At 44.2% G+C, this 20,541-nt stretch overlaps 1 protein-coding gene across 1 annotated transcript in view; it reads right to left on the bottom strand.

The window, feature by feature from the left end:
* Positions 1-6,017: 6,017 nt before the first annotated feature.
* LOC124009271 (xenotropic and polytropic retrovirus receptor 1 homolog) overlaps positions 6,018-20,541 on the bottom strand; it is a 33,453-nt gene continuing 18,929 nt past the window's right edge. Inside the window, exons 3-14 of the mRNA XM_046320897.1 lie at positions 17,033-17,134; positions 16,424-16,644; positions 13,884-14,033; positions 13,565-13,730; positions 13,245-13,432; positions 11,024-11,203; positions 10,596-10,758; positions 9,686-9,880; positions 9,211-9,377; positions 7,350-7,486; positions 6,996-7,217; positions 6,018-6,842 (exon numbers count right to left, since the gene is read on the bottom strand). Of these exons, the coding sequence (XP_046176853.1) occupies positions 6,788-6,842; positions 6,996-7,217; positions 7,350-7,486; positions 9,211-9,377; positions 9,686-9,880; positions 10,596-10,758; positions 11,024-11,203; positions 13,245-13,432; positions 13,565-13,730; positions 13,884-14,033; positions 16,424-16,644; positions 17,033-17,134 (1,946 nt within the window). The 3' untranslated portion in view covers positions 6,018-6,787. The remainder of the gene's footprint in view (positions 6,843-6,995; positions 7,218-7,349; positions 7,487-9,210; positions 9,378-9,685; positions 9,881-10,595; positions 10,759-11,023; positions 11,204-13,244; positions 13,433-13,564; positions 13,731-13,883; positions 14,034-16,423; positions 16,645-17,032; positions 17,135-20,541) is intronic.

Here is a 20,541-nt window from a genome sequence, read left to right as displayed (position 1 = left end):
CTCACCGCTGTGCAACTAAGCAAATAATCGAAGCACGTGTCAACAAAGATGGTGAAATCAAGGCAACTGTACAGCCTATTGGTGGTGAGGGGTGAACCTTTGTTCTCAAGTACTTCTCGACCTAATGTCTACTGCCATGATACGTTGCAACAAGGCAAGACAGTGGAAAACGTGTGCAGTGACTTGTAGAATAGGCCAACGAGCTGTTATTCATCTAAATACATTTTTCTGTTATACTTAGCCGTCGTATATACCACAAACCCAGTCGTATGAATTGGTTACCAACATAAAATAAATGTTTAGTCATTCCCATGGTATATGGTCTGATCAGAATTCAGGACTCGAACCACTCAGTTTATCATACACTATACAAAAGTATGTGGACAACTGCTCGTCAACCATCTCATTCCAAAATCATGGGCATTAATATGGAGCTGGTCCCACCTTTGCTGCTATAAGCCTCCACTCTTCTGGAAAGGCTTTCCACTAGACGTTGGAACATTGCTGCGGGGACTTGCTTCCATTCAGCCACGAGCATTAGTGAGGTCGGGCACTGATGTTGCGTGATTAGGCCTGGCTCACAGTCGTTGTTCCAATTCATCTCAAAGGTGTTCAATGGGGTTGAGGTCAGTGCTCTGTGCAGGCCAGTCAAGTTCTTCCACAGCGATATCAACAAACTATTTCTGGATGAACCCCGCTTTGTGCGCAGGGGGAATTGTCATGCTGAAACAGGAAAGGGCCTTCCCCAAACTGTTGCCACAAAGTTGGAAGCACAGAATCATCTAGAATGTCATTGTGCTGTAGCATTAAGATTTCACTTCACTGGAACTAAAGGGCCTAGCCAGAACCATAAAAAACAGCCCCAGAACATTATTCCTCCTCCACCAAACTTTACAGTTGGCACTATGCATTGGGGCAGGTAGCGTTCTCCTGGCATCTGCCAAACCCAGATGGTGAAGTGTAATTCATCACTCCAGAGAAAGTGTTTCCACTGCTCCAGAGTCCAATGGCGGCGAGCTTTACACCACTCCAGCCAATGCTTGGCATTGCATATGGTGATCTTAGGCTTGTGTGTGGCTGCTTGGCCATGGAAAACCATTTCATGAAGCTCCCGACAAAGTTATTGTACTGACGTTGCTTCCATAGGCAGTTTGGATCTCGGTGGTGAGTGTTGCAACTGAGGACAGTTGACTTTTACGTGCATCAGCACTCGGCGGGCCTGTTCTGTGAGCCTGTGTGACCTACCACTTTGCAGCTGAGCCGTTGTTGCTCCTAGACGTTTTCACTTCACAATAACAGCACTTGCAGCTCTTGACGAACTGACTTGTTGGAAAGATGGCGTCCTATGATGGTGCCATGTTGAAAGTCACAGGTCTTCAGTATGGTCATTCTACTGCCAATAGTTGTCTATGGAGATTGCATGGCTGTGTGCTCGATTTTTATACACCAATCGTCAACGGGTGCGGCTGAAATAGCCGAATCCACAAATTTGAAGGGGTGTCAGACTATATATACACAAAAGTAGGTGATCTATTTGGTCATGGATCACTCCCCAAACTGAATTAAATACTTACAGAGAATGAAAAGGCAGAGTGTAGAGTTACAAAAGTGCCCGTAAAATGTTACTTTGTCTCTACAATCTGTCAGATAATTGTATCCTTTGGCATTCCACACAAGATTTCTGTGTCATGTTGATCCGCATTTGCTGTAGCGGACATTCCACATAAGCATGGGCATGTTTTTTGGTGTCAAATCTGTGGCTGGCATTGGCCTATACAATACATTTTCCATTTATAGGAGAAGCATGGGAGGTTTCAGCCTGCCAAGCATGGGCATGAAACTACTACTTTGAGTAGCTATAAGAAGACATTTCATTGACACCTCTCTATGCAAAAGAAACCAAATTGTATAGGAAAATATTCACAACAGTCTACATTCAAACATTATAGAATGTCCTCACGAGGTCATAGAAACAGCAGCACCTGCTGGACAAAAAAATTACGGAAGAGAATGAATAAAATAGGAAATAAGCAAGTACAGAAGGATGGAAATAAAGAGCTACGAGTCCAGTCATTTTTTTTTGTTTGATATTTTTTTTTAACTCAAAAACAGAATTACAGGGTCAGGGAGACGATCCAGGCGCCTAAGTTAGCAGAGAATGCCGACGAGTACTCATGACGAGTACTCCTTTAAGGTTGTAGTTACAGTGACCAGAAGTACAGGGTACGATGACAGTACATAGGGCGAGCATGTCCAAAAACGGAAACATAAAACAACGCTCGCGGGACACATGGGACATGTAATGGCCGTCCGTTTCATATAATCCATACAGGGTCTTTATTAAGTCTTTATAACGTTCTAGGCGTAAGGGAAACATGGTTTACGTTTCACAAAACATTCTAAAGAGCTTTGTTTTGGTCCAGGCTTTTGCTACAGTAGATTCCACTCTTCTTCCATGGGAGGATCCATTTGAGTGACAGCTCTGAGAGATTCAGTGATCCAATGAGAAGCGACAGGGGAATGGGTCCAGTGCTACTCCAATCTTAGCATTCATAGATCAGCTGGATCATATTCCAAGCAAGGTAAGTGTGTGTACAGGGTATGTTTGTAAGCAGGGTGTGTGTAAGCACTTCAGAGTGTGTGTATATTTACAATATCTTTGTGTGTGGGCCCTCCATATCACTCTCTCAGGGGTGTGACGTTACATTAGGAATGTAACAAAAGGGTAAATATTTGCTTATTCCCCCACTAGGTCCATTGGTTGACCTAGAGAGGTGCAGTCTTCAGACCTGTAGAGACCACAATATCTGAAAATGTAACAGAATGGCATCACCATCTTAACAACGGGCGGGGGACCCAAGGTCGCACAGGGTGACTCGTTACTAGTTGTGCCTCATCTTTCTCGTTTTCGCCAGGAAAAAAACAAATGAATCGCTCGCTTATTCTGTGTCTATATATAGCAGCTAAAGTGCACAAGTAGGTACACTTTTATGGCAAATCATTTATTTTTGTCAGAAATTGGACAATCGGATGAGGTGGAATCTAGTTAAATATTGACTCATTGATCTACAAAGCACTGAGGCCCAATGAAAATCAACAGTTTGCCCTGAGACACTGGGGTCCCCTCCTCCCTCGGGTACAAACATTGCTTAACACTTAAGACTTATTACAGGGATTTACGCAAGGCCGTTATTGCTCACCAGCTCCATTCAAGTCTATGGGCCTCTGTGGAGAATCCCATCTGAGCTGGGCAAGGCCGACAGGAAAGCTCAACCATAAAAAGACTGGGCATATCGCAAATGACACCCTATTCCCTATAGTCCAATATAGCATAATACTTCTTGTGCACTATATCAGCAATAAGGTGTTACTTGGAACAGAGACACTAATAGATCACCATGTTGTCTTTTCATGGTTCTCTCCTTCACCACATTATTTAAGACTAGTTCCCCCTAGACCACATTTAAGCTCCATCAGGCTTTCCATAATCACCATTACAGTTGACCTATGAACTACGAAATGCAGCTTGAGAAGTATGGGCCAAAACCTAACCTGAGATATACTTGGGTTAACTCAAAACCTTTGAACATCGTGCATTGATATCAATGGGAGATGAGTTATCTGGGCATATCAAGTTAGGATTCCGCCCTATACGATTGCTTATATCTTTACAGTGTTAGTAAATCTACCTGGTTATACAGAGTGGGGGTTAAAACCCTCAGGTGGCTTTTAGGAAGGGAGGGATTCTGGGAAATGGTTCTTACTCAGTTTGAGCAGAACGCTTAAAGCTGAAACGGCACGAAATGCATTCTAATATTCAAGTCTCCTTAGGTGAGCCAATGCAGACCCTTCTCTTTGGAGTCTTTATGTGAGAGCATACACATTGCATTTATTGTCTGCAGTTACTGACAGAATGATACATTCAACAAATCCCCCAAAGTGAGAAGTGTCCGAGCTAAGAACACATCCAAGGCTAGGAATAAAACGTAAAAATAAAAAACTGTCTGGATGGAATGACTTAGATATCTGCTACAGAGGAATATGCTGTTTTACAGCAGAATTCAACAACTACTAATATTAAGGGCAGGTGAAGAGGCCAACCCCTGCACATCCCCAGACACACGTGACTCCTAACTGGCATTGGGTGTTCAGCCCTGCGATCTAATGGGATGGCAAGGACCAGGAGTTTTCCAAACTGACACCTGAGCAGGAAAAACACTGGGCCCCAATTAAAACAGAGTCAGTGGAAACTGACCCTACTGATAGAAGAGAGCTGGGCTTTCAGAAGAGACCTGGGCTGTGGTGCTTAGTGGACGCAAAGCCGCACAACATCGCATATAGAACTAGGATGTCTAGAACAGACGTAGGGATCACAGGTGGCTGGTGACACCTTAGGATGTGATTTTCCCTAGAAAAAAACTGTCACATGGCTAAGAAAAAGTAAGGGCCCTAATAGTGAAATATATTTTCTATAGATGTCATTTCTATCTACTGTGCATCATCAGGAAAAGGTGCTGCAGGATCAGTCTGACGTCTGCATTGGACGTGGCGCATTCTACGGTGACACGGACTCTGCAGAAGTCCGGGCGTTCATACTTCTTGCGCTCCGCGGAGCAGCGCAGAGCTGTTGTAAAGGAAGTTGTCAAGGAAGTGAGTTTGTGTTTATGTAGCTATACGGAGCCCTCCGCATTGTTACAAAATTTGGGAGGCTCACGGTGAGGCGGCATGGAGCTCAATTTGGCCTCTGCGTGTCTCCGGAGAAGCCATAATTGCATCACACCCTCCATACGGAGCCTCTGACCACATTTTCAGATCAAGCATAAAATGGGCTTTGAGTGAAGCGTTACACTATGGAAGCACAGCCCAGCTCTCAATGGAATGTTTCAGATATTTGACTAGATCTAAGAGCAATAGTCATACTTTCTGTCATTCTCACACCTACCAGGGCTTACTGAGAGAGACTGTGTTAGCTCACACTAGTAAATAAAAAGAAGACATCCTAGATTTGGCATGAAAGTAAACAATGCTACAGTTAAACCATATTGGTATAGGGGTTGTTCCATGTGATTTCAATCACTTTCTGACTGCACCCCTTTTTGATTTGAACAAAACCTTTCATTCATGTTTGCCCACGGTGGAAGTGGTCAGAAAGTGACTTTTTGGACCTGAATGTCAAAGCATTCAGGAGATGGAGGTGCTCAAAGCTGACCCCTTTTGCATACCCCAACCGTCCATGAGACGTCCACATCACTGGGGGAAAATAAACGGTTGAGTGTGATATCATTTGACAGCTTACAAACAGGGTTGTCAAATGATATGATTTCATTTAAGAAAGTTCTTACATTTACGCTCTAACGTCTATCTAAAAATGTTGTACCTTAGACCAGTGGTTCCCAAACTGTGGGGTCGGGGGGGGGGGGGGGGGGGACTGTCTGGCTTTCAAATTACTCTTGAATGCACAAGGTGCAATTTTGAAATTGGGTAGTGCATCATCCGTTTTCCTCGTCATTGCAGACCTCAGAGAGCTATTTATAACTTGTCAGAAATGTCCAGATCAACTAGTCCATGTCAGCTAACGTTTTTTTAGGTAGGTCATTTAGCCCATTGATTTTGGATGTTTGAGTCACTCAGATATCACATGAACACGCAAAATATGTAGAACTGCAGAAAATTAGCTTAAAAATGGCCCAAAAAAAATCTTCGCCCAATGGCAGAATGTATAGAATTACAAGAAATAAGCTGCAAAATCCTCTCAGCCAACAAAAGGGGGTGTGAACAGTTTTTGTCATGGAATGTGCTTTTGCCCATAGAAATAGACATGGGGGGGGATGTTCCCCAATGATGGGAGGCCCCCTCCCTATAAAGGTTCTGAAGACCGGGAAGGGGTGGGCTTGTTTTAAGAGAATTGTCCAATCAGAGCCTCCTGAGGGTTTTTGAACATAATGTCATTTTAAAGGATGAAATGCCCTGAAGCACTGATCAGACTTATATTCAGACCGACCCATACTGAACCATTAGAACAAGTTCTTGGAACAGTTATTTTTGGGCAACATTAGGCAGACACTTTAGCAGCCATTTCAAATCAGAACCTCCCCCATTTCACTACCAAATGTTTTAGGCATCTTTCCCCTCACATAAATAGCAATTTAATTAAACAAAATAAAATAAAAACCAAGGTATTCGTGGAAGAACTTATCACACATGGAAAAGACAGCCACATCAATACAGTAATCGTCATCATCATGTTCATCAAAAAAGGTCATAAGAAAGTCTTGGACCAGACTGATTGCAGAGGAGTGTCTGATCACTGTTCAGAGTCCAACGCTCTCAGTCTTTTTTTTTTTAGATTACATCATTTCTGATTAGCCATCTTGAAATCAACAGTCCATTCCCCGTTTGTTCTTCCTGATATTTACATCAACATTTACACAGTCTTGGTGTTTTGTCTATGCCCCATGAAATATAAAAAACAGGTGACGTCAACTCAGCACTAAATGGTCCATGAACGTAACAAAACAAAGTGGCTTAAAAGTAGTTGTTCCAAGGTGTGTGTGGTATTTGTATTTGTCTCCAATTGTTATCCTCTGTATACGCCTATATTCAAGTCTTTGTACTCTGTGTGTTGACGCAGATAGGCAGCTCTGTGATGGACTGATGAGGGGGCGGGTCATCAAATGATTGATCGACTGATTGATGGGGGAGGAGGGGGTGTATGCCCCTAGGAGGGACGTGGTCCTTTAAAGAGGTTCTGAACCCATGCTATGGATGCAATGGGTCTGGCCTGATGTCAGGTGTCATCGTCTGTGTCCTCCATGAGAACTTTGGTGTCCCGGGTCTTGGTCCTGAGGAGAGGAAGTTTAGTAGAGGAGAACACAGCCATACATTATTACCATACTGGGAAGCGAGGCGCGGTTGTCTCAGGGACACGCTGCAGCTTTGTGTGTATGCATGCAGGCATGTCATTATATGTATGTGGAGCAATTGTATAACCTTACTGGGAAGCGAGGCGTGGCCGTCTCAGGGAAATGCTGTAGGAGCGTTTCCAGTTCTTCTTGCCCAAGCGGTTCCGGACTCCGTCCTCCTGGTCCATCATCTGCTCCAGCAGCGTCTGGTCGTCAGCGTTCAGCGGAGCCACTGAGATGTCCCTCACGGCACGGAACTCGCCACAGTTATTCAGGTGCTCGTTCTCCAGGCGGAAGAAGTTCCACACAAAACGCCTGCAGTGGAGCGGAAGAGAATCAAGTGAAATGTTGAGGTGTTTCACATTCATTTCATGTATGAAATACCATTGAGGGAGGTATTTAGTGGTTAAATGATCACCTGTGAATCTTCAGATAATGTAATCTCACCTGAAGACCTCCAGAGGGGCTAGGATGGTAGCCACAATGTCTGCAGCTGACGGTGCACTGGCGGTGCTCAGGGAGAGGGGTATTGTCCAGGCAAAACGCAGCAGCACATCCTCCAGTATGGCACAGTAGTAGTAGGCCTGAACAAACACACACACCCATGTATTATCATCACATATCTTCTGACATTACAGAAAAACAGTTGGCCTGAAAATATTTTAACAATGATTTATTACATTAGCAGACATCGTCTTATGGCTGGGTGTTATGGCCTAAAAGTCATTCTCCATTTCAATTTTTTTCCCTACCTTCTGGACTATTTACGACATACATTTCTAAATAAGCTTTGTTGTACAATTAAAAGGTCAAATACACTGCATTTCAAACAGTCAACAATAATCTAAATGAATTCAGGGCTTGTGAAATTACACCTAGGCCTTCCACAACCATTAAACCAACTAATTATTTAATTAGTTGATCAAAATAGTTTAACCTTTTTTGTTTGTTGTTGTTGCAATAATCACTAATCTTTATGTTTCAAGGATCTATTTGCTAGTTAACAAGGCAGAACAGTTGAATTGTTATGAACACACCATTCTGTCCTTCTCCAACTGTTTGAACAGCAGGCTAGCCTGTCCACTTTGTTCAGATGTTGAAATCAACTGGCCTACCTTCTTTCTCAGAATGAGATCGAGTTGCCAATTCCTTATATAAATTGTGTTTTATGTTTATTGCACATTTATAAAACACAGATTCTAAACTGGGTGGTTTGAGCCCTTAATGCTGACTGGCTGACAGCAGTGGTATATCAGACCGTATACCACGGGTATGACAAAATGTATTTTTACTGCTCTAATTACATTGGTAACCAGTTTATAATAGCAAAAAAGCACTTCTGGAGTTTGTGGTATATGGCCAATATACCACGGCTAAGGGCTGTGTCCAGGCACTCCGCGATGCAGCGTGCCTAAGAACAGCCCATAGCCATGGCATATTGGCCATATACCACACCTCCTCATGCCTTATTGCTTAATTAGACAACTAGTATAACAGTTGGTGGCCAAAATGCTGCTAGCGGTACTGCAATGCCGTGCGCGACACAGAATGAATTGTCCAGAATCAACGTTCATTGATACTCCTGTTTTAGTACTGTCTGCTCTGTGTGAACTTTGAGCAGTTGAGGGTATGATTAGAAAGGTTAACTTGTCCTCTGTTACAGTAAAATAATGTCTCAATGTGTTGGTGTCCATATGACCCATTCTGTTGGACCAAACCTCAAATGCAAATAGCAGGTTGAAACCGCTTGTCAGAGAGGAAGACGTGATCTCTCATCTTTGTTGTGCGAGTGTCAGGGGCTTTGTGTGTGAGTGTAAACAGAGGAACAGGCGAAAGCGAGAGGTTTCACAAATTAGCCCAATGCGTTTCTATGGGCTTATTTCGGGCCTAAGCTTGTTGACTACCTATGCGTCTTTGGCACAACTCCCATTGTTAGGGCGGAGACATGAGCATCTGGTCATTATACTCCGATCGTTGGTGTAAATGGAAAGGTGCTCAGAGCAGAGAAGGAACGAAGGAGACGAGACCAAAAAGACAACACGAGAACAATCGGACATAAACGCTCATGAGAACAAAAAAAAAAACGTGATTCTTGCGATACAGGCATTTGAAATATTGCACAGAAACATACATTCAAATGAGTTACATATCGACCAGCCCTACATCCTCTCTGTTCCTCTTTGAGGCATATGCTTTTCCCGAACTGTGTGGGTGTGTGTGTGTGTGTGTGTTTCTGTATTTGGACGATTACCTCTACCCAACTTATATTTGTCATTTTGGTCATTATGACCAAGAGGTGCACACTAACTTTCTGTGGGTAGACGATCTCCTCTCTGAGTATGGTGTTATCTCCTGCATTGCGGTCAAACAGGCCCCAGTCCATCTTCAGGTCCCACACCAGGGTGTAACAGGAACTGACTAATGAACAGCCGATCAGCAGGTAGAAGAAGATCTGGGTGTCATCATGACGCTCAGCTAGGAGGGGAGAGGCATAGGGGTCAAGGGTCATATTCAATCACTCAAAATCACTGATCAAATCAACAAAGCACCCACTCAATCAATGATTCAAGCATTTGGTACGTAGTGCATACTTATGAACTACAAATACCATTACTGTACTAATCTCTCCTTGTTTGTTGTTCCATTGATGGTTGATCCTCTCTCCTGTTATGAGAATCACTGGTATATGCATGTCAACCGGTGTAGTGGCCCAAAACAGTTCTGTCCTTACGATATGTAATTTAGATCCCAGTCTAAGATGACTATAAACATTCTCTCCATACCTTTGTGGGTGCTGTAGAGGGCAGCGAAGGTGACCACGAAGAAGGTGGTGGAGTATTTCCCTGCGTTGACCAAGTGTGGGAAGGCCCGTTTGGAGTCGCGGTAACGCCGCAGGCACTGCACAAAGCGGAACCAGGCCGGCAGACACTGGATCACTGCCCGCACGCCATACGAGTAGGAGTGACACACGCCTCCACCTATCAGAATACACAGCGATTAGGAATTAAACAATAAAATTCAGTTATACGAGTAGGAGTGACACACGCCTCCACCTATCAGAATACACATCGATTAGGAATTAACCTATAAAATTCAGTCATACGAGTAGGAGTGACAAACACCAGCACCTATCACAAAGCACATTATCAGTCAACCAATCAAATCTGCCAAATACATTCCATTTAAATTCCTGTCTGTTGGGTCGGACATAGAATTTATTTACAGGAATTTAATATACTCATGAGTTTTACATGGGAGTTGACTCCAACACGCAACACCCATGCAAATAACATCAACGGGATAAAATGTGCTTGAACAAGGCTAGGTGGGTGTGTATGTTTATTTGGACTGGATAGTGTTTGGAGTGAGCCGTCTGTGGACTTGGTTATGTTTGTTTGGACTCGAGTTCACTTTGTTTGGACAAAAGTCTTGAGGGTATGTTTAGTGTGGGCTTGTTTTGACTGAGATTTGTATGCTTGGATAAGGCTGCGTGTTGTGATGACAGAGTGAGAAAGAGAGAGATACAGAGAGAGGAGACGGGGATAAAGGAGAGGAAGAGAGAAATGAAAGTAGCCACCAGAAATGAGAAAAGCTCTGATTGTTGTGCTGACTGATTGATAGTCAAACTAACAAGCTTATTGTCCATAGAGCTTGGAGTGTGTTATTGTGTGTGTGTGTGTGTCCGTTGCTTACTGTCGCGCAGTAGCCCGTCTTGTTGCTTCCAGTCGAGCTCAAAGCTGTAGAAACAGATGAGGTACTCCAGGTCCATCAGAACCACCCCTAGAGAGTTGAGCTGGTCGGCCAGCCAGAAGTCTGCAAACTCTACCCTGTGGAACGGGGCTGTCACCACACGGAACTGGAGGAGAGGGAGGGATAGGGAGAAAGGTAGAGAGGTGGGGAATGGAGAGAGGGAAGAGAGATCGTGTGAGAGAAAGATATATATATATAGATACATATTACTGACTAAGGATGCATAGGACAACAAAGACAGAGCATTTGGCAACATAAAATGTCTATATTTTCCCCCTATCCCCTGTCATTATGACAGGCACATGTTCAGACATGTTCTGCGGCCATATAACATTTGACAGTGCACTTCTTCGGCATTCTGAGGGTCTCACCAGCAGTTTGAGGAGCCAGAAGCGTGACTTGTAGTAGAGGGTCTTGAAGGGGTTGATGAGGAAGAGGAAGAAGAAGCCGTAGAGGACCAGCGGGTTGGCCTGCATGGGCACCAGGATGGACTTGGAGAACAGACAGGACAGGATGCTCACACACCACAGCACCCCCAGGAAACCAGCAATCTACGTGGAGGAGAGGAGGGAGGGGAAAGGCAGGTTAACTGGTGATTTGATTGAAAACGCCATCTATTCGTGTCATTCCATTCTACTGCTTATTGCTTTGGCAACAGCTGATTTGCTCCTTTCATGCCAATAAAGCTAGTTTCAATTTTGAGACAGAGAGGGAGAGAATTCAAGCAAATGACTTGATACTAAAGCTAGATTCAGTAACACTACACTAAATGTGACCATAAAAAGCCACATACATAATATGAACGATAAGTAATAATCAGAACGATATGACTAAAACTCAACCAGTGTACCACAACGGGTGCACCTCAGCCACGCTCAAGGTACTAAACGATATCATAACCGCCATCGATAAAAGACAGTACTGTGCAGCCGTCTTCATCGACCTTGCCAAGGCTTTCGACTCTGTCAATCACCATATTCTTATCGGCAGACTCAGTAGCCTCGGTTTTTCGGATGACTGCCTTGTCTGGTTCACCAATTACTTTGCAGACAGAGTTCAGTGTGTCAAATCAGAGGGCATGCTGTCCGGTCCTCTGGCAGTCTCTATGGGGGTGCCACAGGGTTCAATTCTCGGGCAGACTCTTTTCTCTGTATATATCAATGATGTTGCTCTTGCTGCGGGCGATTCCCTGATCCATCTCTACGCAGACGACACCATTCTATATACTTCCGGCCCGTCCTTGGACACTGTGCTATCTAGCCTCCAAACGAGCTTCAATGCCATACAACACTCCTTCCGTGGCCTCCAACTGCTCTTAAACGCTAGTAAAACCAAATGCATGCTTTTCAACCGTTCGCTGCCTGCACCCGCACGCCTGACCAGCATCACCACCCTGGATGGTTCCGACCTTGAATATGTGGACATCTATAAGTACCTAGGTGTCTGGCTAGACTGTAAACTCTCCTTCCAGACTCATATCAAACATCTCCAATGGAAAATCAAATCAAGAGTGGGCTTTCTATTCCGCAACAAAGCCTCCTTCACTCACGCCGCCAAACTTACCCTAGTAAAACTGACTATCCTACCGATCCTCGACTTCGGCGATGTCATCTACAAAATTGCTTCCAACACTCTACTCAGCAAACTGGATGCAGTTTATCACAGTGCCATCCATTTTGTCACTAAAGCACCTTATACCACCCACCACTGCGACTTGTCGGCTGGCCCTCGCTACATATTCTTCACCAGACCCACTGGCTCCAGGTCATCTACAAGTCCATGCTAGGTAAATCTCCACCTTATCTCAGTTCACTGGTCACGATGGCAACACCCATCCGTAGCACGCGCTCCAGCAGGTGTATCTCACTGATCATCCCTAAAGCCAACACCTCATTTGGCCGCCTTTCGTTCCAGTTCTCTGCTGCCTGTGACTGGAACGAATTGCAAAAATCGCTGAAGTTGGAGACTTTTATCTCCCTCACCAACTTCAAACATCTGCTATGTGAGCAGCTAACCGATTGCTGCAGCTGTACATAGTCTCTCGGTAAATAGCCCACCCATTTTCACCTACCTCATCCCCATACTGTTTTTATTTATGAACTTTTCTGCTCTTTTGCACACCAATATCTCTACCTGTACATGACCATCTGATCATTTATCACTCCAGTGTTAATCTGCAAAATTGTAATTATTCGCCTACCTCCTCATGCCTTTTGCACACATTGTATATAGACTCCCCCTTTTTTTCTACTGTGTTATTGACTTGTTAATTGTTTACTCCATGTGTAACTCTGTGTTGTCTGTTCACACTGCTATGCTTTATCTTGGCCAGGTCGCAGTTGCAAATGAGAACTTGTTCTCAACTAGCCTACCTGGTTAAATAAAGGTGAAATAAAATAAAAACAATTTTAAAAACAACAACAAGCTTCTAGGACCAGACTAATATATGCGGCATTCATAAGACGCTTTTATCCAAAGTTAGCTATGAGTGCATACATTTTACTTAAGAGTGGCCCCGGAAATCGAACCCAAAATCCTGATGTTGCAAGCGCCATGCTCTCCCAACTGAGCCACACAGGACCAAACTCTCACCTCAAAGAGGTGCTGGTGGGAGAGGTTGTTGCGGGGGTTGAGCTCGAAGATGAGCACATGGTTGACCCCCGCCTGGCGCCAGCCATACGTGTTGATGCCCAGCAGGAAGAGGAACTCGATCAGCAGGAAGCCGCCGCGGTAGATCCTCACCAGTGGCCACACGTTGACATTCTCTATCACAACCGCAGCTAGAGGGCAGAACGATTAATAACCCATTAATAACACATTAACGTCAGCTTTCCGTCAACAACAGAGCTGTCAAATCCTGAACTAGACCACTTAGGCCCGTAGAAATGGGGAGGGAGGGATGACGGGCGTACCAGTGATGACGACGGTGACCATGAGGACGAGGAAGACGCCACAGTACAAGCCGACCCTAAAGGTGGTCCACGCCGGAGCAGGCTGTGCAGCACCCAGTGGGGGCACTCGTAGTCTCTTCATGGCTCTTTGTCTGTCTCCTCCCTCCAACTCTTGTGTTACCAAGGCCTGAGAGAGCGGTGGAAAGGAAGAGATTGTCACAGCTAAAAGTTCAGGACAAGATGATAAGCGAATAAAACTGAAATTATTATGGTACATTACTGCTAGCCAATGCTTTTCATTGATAAGAGGGGGGAACAAAATGGCTGTCCAATCCAGTACCTCAGTCTCAGAGATGAGCTGGGTAATCTTCTTGCAGGTGTAGAAGGGGGCCACCTCCACGTGGGCCACACGCCAGTCGGCTCCCCGCGACGTCTCCAGGATCTTATCATGCTTCTTCAAGATCTTACGGAAACCTGTGAAGTTCAGATTCTGGGGAAGGGAGAAACAGTTGAAGGATTATAATAGGAGTCTCCCGGATAATTTTTAGGATGAAAACTTGTTGCAATGGATCAGAAGGTGACACAGGACAACAAGGTTAGGGTTTGCGGTAGTGTCTAGGCTTTGGTGATTAGGAGCTGGTACCTAACTCCGTAGTTCTGCAGCAGGATGAGGCTGAGGTAGTATCCAGAAGTAGTGTATAGGGGGGTAGTATCTAGGGGTAGTGTCTACTGGCTTACTGGGGCTCTCTCATGCCGTCTCTGGAAGGGGTGCGTCACCTGAGTGGGTTGATTCACTGATGTGGTCATCCTTTCTGGGTTGGCACCCCCCCTTGGTTTGTGCCATGGCGGAGATCTTTGTGGGCTATACTCAGCCTTGTCTCAGGATGGTAAGTTGGTGGTTGAAGATATCCCTCTAGTGGTGTGGAGGCTGTGCTTTGGCAAAGTGGGTGGGGTTATATCCTTCCTGTTTGGCCCTGTCCGGGGGTGTCCTCAGATGGGGCCACAGTGTCTCCTCACCCCTCCTGTCTCAGCCTCCAGTATTTATGTTGCAGTAGTTTATGTGTCAGGGGGCTAGGGTCAGTTTATTATATCTGGAGTACTTCTCCTGTCCTATTCGGTGTACTGTGTGAATTTAATTGTGCTTTCTCTAATTCTCTCTTTCTTTCTCTCTCTCGGAGGACCTGAGCCCTAGGACCATGCCCCAGGACTACCTGACATGATGACTCCTTGCTGTCCCCAGTCCACCTGGCCGTGCTGCTGCTCCAGTTTCAACTGTTCTGCCTTATTATTATTTGACCCTGCTGGTCATTTATGAACATTTGAACATCTTGGCCATGTTCTGTTATAATCTCCACCCGGCACAGCCAGAAGAGGACTGGCCACCCCACATGGCCTGGTTCCTCTCTAGGTTTCTTCCTAGGTTTTGGCCTTTCTAGGGAGTTTTTCCTAGCCACCGTGCTTCTACACCTGCATTGCTTGCTGTTTGGGGTTTTAGGCTGGGTTTCTGTACAGCACATTGAGATATCAGCTGATGTACGGAGGGCTATATAAATACATTTGATTTGATTTGATTTAGGATTGGTTGGTATACTGTATACCGGGGGTATTTGGAAAAAGCCAAAGGATTGTTTTTCGATACCGTCAAAACTATTTCTTTGACGTTTTTTCAATATGTTGGACTATTTGTAGCTACCTTTTTAATACCTGGGGTCAACATGTGCAATACGTTAGGAGATAAAGCAGATTGAGTTCTTCAGATCACCTGTTTCACATGATCTTACATTATGAAGCTTGCTGTATGTAGTTCCCCAGAACAGTTATGCCAGTCACGTGTTTGTTTGTAAATAGCACAATGGGAGAAAGCGAGAGCTGGTGAGTCCATAGCAGTCTATCTATCAACGAGTCTCTGTTTTGCAGCGCACATGAGGTGATGAAGTTACAATTCAATTCACTACTAAATGTTATAATAATCTTATAATGGCTTTCTGCCAGAAGTCAAAGAGCTCTGGATGAGTTCTGTACAGCTGGCATTTTTTTTCCTGTGCTTCCTTCTAGCATTTTTTTTGTCTCCTCCCTTCTTCTCCCCTCTGCTCCATGTACACATGCGGCTCTTCCTTCAGAAAAGCATGCATCACAACTTGGCTCATTTGCACAACTTCTCTCGTTCACATTCGCTTGTAAATGTCCACACTCACCGAAAGTCACATTTGGTAGCTACTAGCTATGCTTGTATAGCTTTATGGGCTGGATTTGCCCGTCTTTGCAATTAGTTTGTTCGTTTTCACAAGTTAGCATTTAGCTAACAGCGTCTATGTGATTTCACTATTAGTTTGTGCTGCTTTTGTTAGTATTCTGGTAATAGAGGCCCAATGGGCTTTTCTTGTGTTTTTAGCACCCTCTTGTGTGCTATGCCGGTAATACCGTAAATTCCAGGATGAGTGAAGCACGGTTTTAAAATATGAGAATCTGGATACCGCCCAAGGGTCTAACTTTGTAGTTATGCAGCAGGATGGGGCAGTGTCTAAGGGGCAGCGTCTAAGGGGCAGTGTCTAAGGGGCAGTGTCTAAAGGGGCAGTGTCTAAGGGGCAGTGTCTAAGGGGCAGTGTCTAAGGGGCAGTGTCTAAGGGGCAGTGTCTAAGGGGCAGTGTCTAAAGGGCAGTGTCTAAAGGGCAGTGTCTAAGGGGCAGTGTCTAAGGGGCAGTGTCTAAGGGGCAGTGTCTAAGGGGCAGTGTCTAAGGGGCAGTGTCTAAGGGGCAGTGTCTAAGGGGCAGTGTCTAAGGGGCAGTGTCTAAGGGGCAGTGTCTAAGGGGCAGTGTCTAAGGGGCAGTGTCTAAGGGGCAGTGTCTAAGGGGCAGTGTCTAAGGGGCAGTGTCTACTAACCTGGTAGTTCTGCAACAGGATGAGACTGAGGTAGAACTCTGAAAAGGCCAGTTGCAGGTCTTTGATGTTGCGGTGTTTGCAGCGCTCCTGCTGGGACAGGTGGAAGACGGCCTTGCGGCGGCGACGGAGGCCCTGCATGCTGCTCTCCCGCTGGGCATCCAGTGAAGACTGCAGCTCATTCTGCAGCGTGGCGAAACGGCGCTGGGCCTCGGCTAGCTTTTCTGAGAGAGGGAGAGGGGGGAGGAAAGAAGAGCGGGAGATAGACGAGAGAGGGAGGAAGGGTCATGGGAAGAAGGGGAGAGAGAGGGAGATTGAGTAAGAGAGACAGGGAGATTGTGTAAGAGAGAGGCAGTCTGATTCAGTCTCTGTTGCCTAACTATTAGTCTTTGGCAGGAAGATTCAGTCCCTAAGGGATTCATGTTTGTCTTCTGACCAGATGGGCTATTAGCGGCCTAGACCTGTGGAGGAGAATGTGACTGTTTGCTAGTAATGCAATGTGAATGTGCGGTTGGTTTTTTGTACAATCATCGAAATAGGCTAGCTAAGTAGAGAAACAAACTGTGGTTTGGTTATATCAGGTGCATGAAATCGAGCAACATGCACAGTTACCAGAGTAGAATGTGTTGATTTTGGCCAGCTCCTTCTCACACGTCTGAAAGAACTTCTCCTCAAACTTGGCGTAGTACCTCTTGACCGTGTCCTCGTCGGTGACTGGAAAGACAGGAGAAGATTTGAAGCACAAGGCAAAAACTAGGTGTTATTCATCTTCTCTCTTTTCCAGACAAGCTGTCATTATTGTAAACGTGTGTAAATATGCTACATTTACTATCATCATATATTGGGGCGGCAGGGTAGCCTAGTGGTTAGAGCATTGGACTAGTAACCGAAAGGTTGCTAGATCGAATCCCCAAGCTGACAAGGTAAAAATTTGTCATTCTGCCCCTGGACAAGGCAGTTAACCCACTGTTCCTAGGCCGTTATTGTAAATAAGAATTTGTTCTCAACTGACTTGCCTGGTTAAATAAAAAGGTCAAATAAAAATATGGGAATAATGAATTATATTCAATTACACTCATTTCCATATGGTGGACAAAACATTACACAAGCTTGCATTTTCACCACAAAATGTAGTGGAATTAAACATCTGTTTTTCCTCAGATTGGAGATGTTATTATAAAAAGTCATCACGCCAACACTAAATGGATTGCTTGAATCAGATTAATATATTTGGTTAGGTACTGTTGATTTTGTCATAAGTCCTGTCCGTCGCAGGACTTAGCGCCATTGTCATTTTTAAACATAAAAATAGCACAGACAATTCAGGGCGCTCTCTGTATAAAAGTCGCTGGCCACAAACTAATACACGGATTTGACAGTCATCACTGAAACGAAAGCAACCCGTCACTATTTAGAACTACGTGTGGAGAGGCGATTCGTTGAAATTATCCAGTCAAAAAGTTGCGTTCTCTATTCCATATTCACCATAAACATTTTCCTACAAGGAAATTAGTTGATAAAAGCCTACTACAGGTTGTCATCTAGCGACAGTTACATGTTGTATACCCAAGTTTGTTGTGGTTTTTCTTTTAAAAGGAGCACAAACTATCTCTGTCCCAGTTCCATTGATTGTAATACAATATCGATGCGAGTGATTCATTTGCACGCTCTATTGATTACAGAACAAGCTAATCAATTTCAGTCTAGAGTGACCGATTGGTAAATATTGGTGCGTGAGCAGTTTTTAAAAAGGTACTAATTTTGCAAAATACAGTAATCTGAACACAAGTGTGACGTGTGTGTAATTTGTCTTCAACAGATCACAACTTATTGCAGCATATTGATTATGAATTGACATTAAAACAGTGTTTTGACACAGCTATAATTCCAAATCCATGACAACAGGAAGCAGCAACAGTATAATTTTCAACTTATGTTTTAGTAATATACACTGTACCTTTTACATTATTTTTCAGGATTCTACTTAAATCAGGTCAGAACTAATGAACTAGCCCAAAAACATGTTATGATATATTGATTTTGATGATATTAGTGTCTTGCCTACCCTAAGTCTGCATTGGCAGAGGCTGTCCTAAGAGATGGTACGGTAGGTTATTGTGAGACTCCGTATAGAGCACTGTTTCCGTACATACATTACGCTGTCATTACTTAACCTCTCGAAGTTAGCTTATTCAGCACATTCAGGTGGCATGACATGGTGGAGATGACATTGACAGTGTTATGACAACAGACAGCAGCTCTAGTCCGTTCATAATGCTGAGAGCCGCAGAGGTCTTTTCGAATGTAGAACAGCTGGCCATGTTTGAGAGTTCACACACAGTAGAGGGTGAGAATGTTTTGGTAGAGGTGAAAAGCAGTTTTGCAATGTTTTGAAGGAAGAGAGTTTCACAGAAGGCTAATATTTTCATACAGAGAGAACACAGCAGTGGTAGAACACTAGACTGCTGCGAGAGACAAAACGCGTCCAATTTCTACGGGAAGAAAATATATGATGGACATGTACAATGTGTTCTTTACTTCTGGTCCTCCTGGACGCCCTGCAGTGTGTGCAGGCTTTTGTCCCAGCTTAGCACTGAAACGTCCAACTTCATATTGTGGATTAGTTGAATCAGGCGTTTAAAATAGTGTTACAATTGAGACTGAAGCCTGCACACATCAGCTTTTTAGGAACACTGGTCTAAAGCAGGGGTATTCAACCGGGGGTCTGGAGGTATTGAATGACATACCTACAGTAGAAAGAAGATATTCTCCTGTTATCTAATGACGTCAACTTTATTTCTCAACTCCTAATATTGAGTAAATTGGCTGGTTCCAGGAAATGAGTCTTTTGCATCCCTTTGATATTTTAAGTATAAATTGTGCACCAATATTGAATTTTAAAAGCCTGTTATATTCCATGATGTGCCCTTTAATATAAACCACATGGAGAATTCAATAAATCATATTTTTGTTTTATATGAATAAAGATTTACTAAATTGCCAAAATTCGGCATTTTGACATGCCCTCCGTGCAACCTCTGACTTGTAGGAAGGTTTTAACCAACATTTCTCCAAGTTTTCACCATCACTGTGAAGACCTAGTTATTTTGTTGCTTTGACAAAGTCATTTCTGAAGATTATTATTTACTTGTGATTCAAAATCTGTACCTCATTTTAAGGTCAACCCTGTTACCTTAAAGTGTGGTGTCAGGAAAATAACCTCACACGCAATGTCAACAATACAAAGATGATCGTGGACTTCAGGAAACAGCAGAAGGAGCACTCCCCTATCCACATCGACGGGACAGTAGTGGAGAGGGTGGAACATTTTAAGTTCCTCGGCATACACATCACGAACAAGCAGAAATGGTCCACCCACACAGACAGCATGGTGAAGAAGGTGCAGCAGCGCCTCTTCAACCTCAGGAGGCTGAAAAAATGTGTCTTGTCACCAAAAACACACAAACTTCTACAGATGCACAATCGAGAGCATCCTGTCGGGCTGTATCACTGCCTGGTACGGCAACTGCTCCGCCCATAACCGTAAGGCTCCCCAGAGGGTAGTGAGGTCTGCACAACGCATCACCGGGGGCAAACTACCTGCCCTCCAGGACACCTACACCACCAGATGTCACAGGAAGGCTAAAAAGATCATCAAGGACAACAACCACCCGAGCCACTGCCTGTTCACCCCATTATCATCCAGAAGGCGAGGTCAGTACAGGTGCATCAAAGCGGGGACCGAATGACTGAAAAACAGTTTCTATCGCAAGGCCATCAGACTGTTAAACAGCCATCACTAACATTGAGCGGCTGCTGCCAACATACTGACTCAACTCTAGCCACTTTAATAATGAAAAAAATGTATGTAATAAATGTATCACTAGCCACTTTAAACAGTGCCACTTTATATAATGTTTACATACCCGACATTACTCATCTCATATGTATATACTGTACTCTATACCATCTACTGCATCTTGCCTATGCTGTTCAGCCAACACTCATTCATATATTTTTATGTACATATTCTTAGTCATTCCTTTACACCTGTGTGTATAAGGTAGTTGTGAAATTGTTAGATTACTTGTTAGATATTACTGCATGGTCGGAACTAGAAG

This window comes from Oncorhynchus gorbuscha, linkage group LG22, assembly GCF_021184085.1.
Source record: "Oncorhynchus gorbuscha isolate QuinsamMale2020 ecotype Even-year linkage group LG22, OgorEven_v1.0, whole genome shotgun sequence".
Classification (NCBI taxonomy): domain Eukaryota; kingdom Metazoa; phylum Chordata; class Actinopteri; order Salmoniformes; family Salmonidae; genus Oncorhynchus; species Oncorhynchus gorbuscha.
This window is presented reverse-complemented; position numbering and strand designations above follow the sequence as displayed.